Source organism: Egretta garzetta, unplaced genomic scaffold (genome assembly GCF_000687185.1).
Source record: "Egretta garzetta isolate BGI_Z169 unplaced genomic scaffold, ASM68718v1 scaffold307, whole genome shotgun sequence".
Classification (NCBI taxonomy): Eukaryota; Metazoa; Chordata; class Aves; order Pelecaniformes; family Ardeidae; genus Egretta; species Egretta garzetta.
This window is the reverse complement of record NW_009260294.1, coordinates 788,774-794,413: the sequence shown is the minus strand read 5'-3', so window position 1 is coordinate 794,413 and position 5,640 is coordinate 788,774. Positions and strand designations below refer to the sequence as shown.

Here is a 5,640-nt window from a genome sequence, read left to right as displayed (position 1 = left end):
CCAGAGCAGAGCAGAGGGGCAGAATCCCCTCCCTTGCCCTGCTGGCCACGCTGCTTGTGATGCAGCCTAGGAAACAGTCGGCCTTCTGGGCTGCCAGCGCACACTGCCAGCTCATGTCCAGCTTTTCATTCATCAGTACCCCCAAGTCCCTCTCGGCAGGGCTGCTCTCCATCCTTTCTTCCCCCAGCCTGTGTTGATTCCTGAAGATATCTGGGTGCAAAGAGCCTCCTTGTACCTTTTGCAGCTATGTTGTTGGCTCACATCAACCTGGCACCACCAACGCTGAGCCTGACCACATTTAAAGCAGTCCCCGAAATAGCAGGTCTGAACCTTGAAGCACTCAAATGCCAAGGGTCTGTTGTCTCATTCCCAGGTTTATTTGTCCCACCTTAGTGCAGAGGCTCACCGGCAGCGGGAAGGAGAGACGCACCGACCTGCTATTCCTGGATCGGCAGCAATCACCTTTTGCCTTTTGCAGCAGGATTTCAAGACTGACAAGTGTTTCTGAAAGCCTGACCGATGAGGAAAGGTGGGAGAAACGGGGCTTTGCATCATTTCAGAAGGAAGGTGGCTAAGGAGCAACCCGATAACAACCTTCCCAAAAGCTAAAGGTTGTTACAAAGAGGACATTGATCAATTGTTCCCCGCGTCCGCTGGGGATAGGCTGAGAAAAACTCCACTTCATTTGCAACAAAGAAGGTTTAAGTTAGATATTAGCTATACATTTTCTAATTATAAAGGTAGCGAAGCAGTAGAATAGATCGTCTAGGGAGACTGAAGAACCTGCTTTGTTAAAGATTTTCAAGAATAGCTTTCACATGTGTTTGCCAGCGATGGCTCTGCCTCGTTGCAGGGGGACAGGCTAAATTAGCTCTTGAGGTGCCTTCTACCCACCTATTTTGGGATCTCGGCCATCCACACAGCCAACCTAGAAATAAATGTGCGGCGCTTCCCTTGCTGCAGCGTGGACATCCTTGGCTTCTGGTGGTTTCTGGCTGATTCTCTCCCACTGCCTTGGGGGACCATCCCCAACCCTCATACCCCAAAGGAAGCTCCTTCTCCCACCCCTAATCCCACTTCTGGTTTTTGCTTTCCCCCCCAGCGCTTCCTCCAGCAGCCCTTGGCAGACACCAGGGATGCCCCAGCTCCTCGCTCCTCCCCCATCCATGGCTGATTCCCAGCAATATTCCCTAAACTTGGGGAGAAAGAGGGATGCCTGGCATGGGCTGAGGGTGCCAATACGCACCCACCACACCTGCCTGGGGGAGCAGCAGGCTGCTGAAATCCCAGTTGGAAGGGGAAGAGCTCCTTGCCCCCCATGGCCAGTCCCTTTGGAGAGCGCAGCCTGCCCCGGGGCACGATTTAATTGCATCCTGAGAGGCTGGGGGGCTCCTGCCTCCAGAGCTGTGCCCCCAGGCCCTTTTCTGGTGCAGCAAGGGAGAAGTCAGGACCTGCTCAGAGCAACCTGCACACCTCCCTCTCTCTGGCTGCACCTGGACTAACCCTGTTGAAAAGGGGAGATCCCCTTCCCCACTGCCTCCCACCCCTTCTCCTTTCCTATCAGGCTGTGGGAAGGGGCCAGAGGTCCCACAGCCACACGCTGAACTTGGCACATCCCTGGAATCTGGCGCCTGGACACCCTGCTTTCCTGGGAGGGAGAGGTAAGCACTGCTTCCCACAAGCTGAACGCCTTTCAGCACAGGATTATACCAGCTTCTCTATTTATTGGGCCCGTTTTCCAAGGCAGGAGAGTTAATCCTGGCACCTCAGCCACATTTTAATCAGGGTCATTAAGGCAGGCTTCCCTTGAATTGGACACGATATTCACTTCCATGCCCTGCTCCAGCGCGTTGCTGCATATTTAGCTCTTGCCACCTTCCACTGGAGAAAGGGCTGGGAGAGCCAAGCCATAGCGCTTGAAATTAGGGGGGCCACTCCTGAGAGCCGGTATTTCTGTTGGCAGCAGCGAGGATGTCCAGCCCGTTGTAGGACTGAGCCCATCACTGAATCCTCCAGGGCTTAACTCTACTGCTGCAAGGAGTTAAGATATGACCTTTTCCTCCGGTACCCAAACACCTCTTCCTAATGATATAGCAAGACACGGGAGGGATGGACCTGGATGTCTGGCGATACGGGAAATTTAGGTCAGGAAAGAGGCATCAGCAGAGAGACGACAGAAATTGTCCTGCATCACCCCGGCGCCTGATAGCGACTTCAGAACTTGTGGGTGATCGACTTTGGCTTAAGAAACTCAGGCAGGTATTAACAGATTGCAAGATAAACAGCAAGGACCTGGGCTGGCAACGCATCCGCTTTCTCTCTGCGGCTAATGGAGATGGAGAAAGTCCAGCTCTGTTTAGCTTGCTCGATTGCTCGAAGAGGGAAGAGAAAACGGAAAGGAAGGAAGGGGGGGGAAATAAAGGCCCCGGGTTTGGGTTTTTCCCCCCCCTTCTATTCATTAGGCTGTCAATAAGGCTCAGGCCTGGCATATCGACGGCGGATTAGCTCAACCTGACTCTGTGTACAAGACCAATGCCTTTTTAACCCAGCTTGTTTCCAAATCAATACACCCATCAGCATTCGAAAATTAGCCCGAGATGAGATTCCAATACTCAAGCTGGTGTGTCATGCTAAGAGGGCTCCCGGCCAAATCACAGAAGAAGAAGAAGGAGGAAAAAAGGTTGCTAGCAAGGGATTAGAAATTTTCCATTAATCTTCCCCGAGGCTGCCTCCCTAAGAGCACAGCAGGCCCCCGATGTCCCACCACGCAGGCTACCCCTTGCCCAGCACACGTCCCCGCCGAGGCCCGCAGCACGGGCACGGGAGCGATCTTGCACGAAGGTCCATCTGCTTGACCATCGCGCGTGACAACGCTTCTATGTCCCCCTCGAGAGCCCGCATGTGCTCGCCCACTCGCTGGAGAGCAGCACATGTGCACCCTGTGGACTGTGCAGCCTTGGCGAGGCGCGATCCCGTGCCAGCGAGCGCAACGCTTGGCCACCCCAAGCACTCCACCACCCTGGGCCAGCCTTCCTCCTCCTCCTCCTCCCAGAAGTATGGAGTTTCAACACACAACCACATATTGTAGCCAGGCACACACACACCACCGCAAAGTATACAAATCTGCCAGCTCGCTCTTTTCCCCCAACACAAGTTTTACTTCAAGGGTTGCCTCCAGCATGGAAAACAAAAAAAAAACCACCATCAAAATACAACAACAACAAACAAAAACATGGGTTTGCCAGTGGGAAGCAGAGCTGGCTGTACCAGAGCCCCATGACTACTCCAGAAAGTTGGATAAATGCATTGCCCGGCTTCACTGGGACTCTCCGAGCCTGTCGATCGGCCTCCACATTTGCATCAAGTTGTCTTACAAGCTCAGCGTAGGAGCAATGGGAGGAGAAGACACCAGAAAGTTGGATAAATGCATTGCCCAGCTTCACTGGGACTCTCCGAGCCTGTCGATCAGCCTCTACGTTTGCATCAAGTTGTCTTACAAGCTCAGTGTAGGAGTAATGGGAGGAGAAGACACCAGGGCAGATGGGAGGGAGCAGAAATCAAAGCACCAAGCACAAAGCACCTTCACGAATTCCCTTCCTCTTACCTTGCACGATGAGATGGACACGCGATGTCTTGGGGTGATTGTCTGTCTGCACGGAGCAGGTGTAGGGGCCCTCATCGTACACGTCCACATCTTGGATCTGGATGCTGTACTGGGTTTTGGTGTTGGCCAAGAGCACCACCCGAGGGTCCAAGCACCACTTGTCATTGCCGGCATAGAGGATGCTGCTGCGGGCCAGCGCGGCCCCCAGGGTTTTTCGGTTATCCACAGAGCAGCTGGGGAGAGGCAGAGAGGTGACCCATCAGCGCTTCTCTTGGGCACTCTGCCCTCCCTTCCCCAGCCCCTCCTGGTCCTCCTGGCACTATTTTTAGCTTTGCTGCCAGCAGCAGTTTCAGAGACCAAGTGCTTTCAGTCTCCAAAGAGGACAATGTCAGCACTTTACCTACGGTGCCCAGGGCACCGATATCCATCTAAACTGGTGGCTCCAGAGATTTGCCCAAGAGCTTCACAATGATTTCAGACACAGAGAGGTCAGAGCCACCCAGCACCAGTCACCAAAGGACCTTTTGCTCTTCTGTTCCCATTTGTTTCTTTGCAAACTCAGAGACGACCAGAGCTGAGCCAAAACCTCTGTCCTGAGTCCCAACCACACTTTTTTGGGGGGGATGCAGGTCACTGCCTCTGGCCCAAACCCATCACTTGTCATTCTCTCCACAGACCTTCAAATCCCTGCAGCCGGGCGCAGAAATGCAAAGCAGAGCTGGGAAAGCAGCTTCCGCTGCTTCACCAAGGAGCGAGGAAAATTTATCTCAGGAGAAAGCCAGCTCTGACACACCTCTAAAGAGAAACCTTGAGCTTCCGACCATTTGTCCCTTCTGTCAGCTCTTCCTTCCCTACCCATCATCTGCATGGCTGCATCTCCCTCACTTACCCCAGCCAAGCATCTCACCTATCAAGTGATGTTTTGGAGGCAGAAATCTTATATTTCCAGCCTCATTAGGAAACTGAGCCCCCCCCAGAAGACAACACAGCACAAACCGAGGAAAGACTTTGCTCCTTCAGGAGAGTATTTCCCTGTCCACCTTAGCAGGGGCCAGTCTTGCTCCCCTCAAAAGCCTCCGCCAGCCCTATAACCCTCCGTCCCCACGTCCCCAAGCAAGGTTTGAATCCTCCATTTCCACAAATCGCCTGCAGATGAGCAAAGAGCAGAGGGCCTGGAGGCTGCCGGCTGGCCAAGCCCTTCCCTAGGGCAGCAGAAGCCTGCAGCCTCCCAAGCCAGCTAAAGCCCCGCTTCTCTCCGAGCGAGTTTGGGATTACGGAGCCGTTAGGACTTAGCCGCGCTTTGGTAGACGCCAGCACCGGAGGATAATGTCCCTGCATAAACCCGCTCAGCCTCAGATCCACTGTTTATATGCTCCCCAATCTACTTCATTACTTGCGCAGTGGCTGGGATGCAAATTAACTTCGGAGGCACCAGAAAAGAGCAGGGCAGCCTCTGGGAGGTCTCGCACGGGGTAACCTCGATGAACGCAAGGGGCTTAATGGTCTGTACATGTCAGACGGCAGTAGCAGGGGAGTTTACAGCAAGGATGAATTTATCTGTGGCGTGCGCACCCCTCAGGGACTTACCCTGACGCTTTAGGGACTGTTTCTCCGGGTGAGCATACTGGGGCAGAGTCACCGAGTAAGCGGTACTAATTAAAAGCGACCTGCAAGACAGCTCGAGTCCTTGCCAAGGTTCATGCAGCCGTCCCCGGCCTCCCTCCCAGCATCTGCCCCTCTGCCTGATCGCTGCTGGGCTGCGCCCCTTCCCATCTCCACCACCGGTGCCAGTAAAGACGCAGGTACCCACCTGGGGACAAGCTGCCCGACCTCAGCTAGCCTCTTTTGGAAGTATCTCTTTGGCCCCAGTGACTACAGGAGATGCCTAAATACCCCTCTCAGCCTCAAGACACCGCATTGAATCCTGTGTTCAGTTTTGGGCCCCTCACTCCAAGAAAGACGTTGCGTTGCTGGAGCGTGTCCAGAGGAGAGCAGCAAAGCTGGGGAGGGGTCTGGAGCCCCAGGCTGCTGGGGAG

General features: G+C 54.2%; 1 protein-coding gene across 2 annotated transcripts in view; it reads right to left on the bottom strand.

The window, feature by feature from the left end:
* Positions 1 to 5,640, bottom strand: part of LOC104129613 (protein CEPU-1) — a 161,299-nt gene that overhangs the window by 58,231 nt on the left and 97,428 nt on the right. For both annotated transcript variants that reach the window (XM_009642570.2, XM_035897975.1), the window contains exon 2: positions 3,605 to 3,837. In XM_009642570.2, coding sequence (XP_009640865.1) covers positions 3,605 to 3,837 — 233 coding nt within the window. The remainder of the gene's footprint in view (positions 1 to 3,604; positions 3,838 to 5,640) is intronic.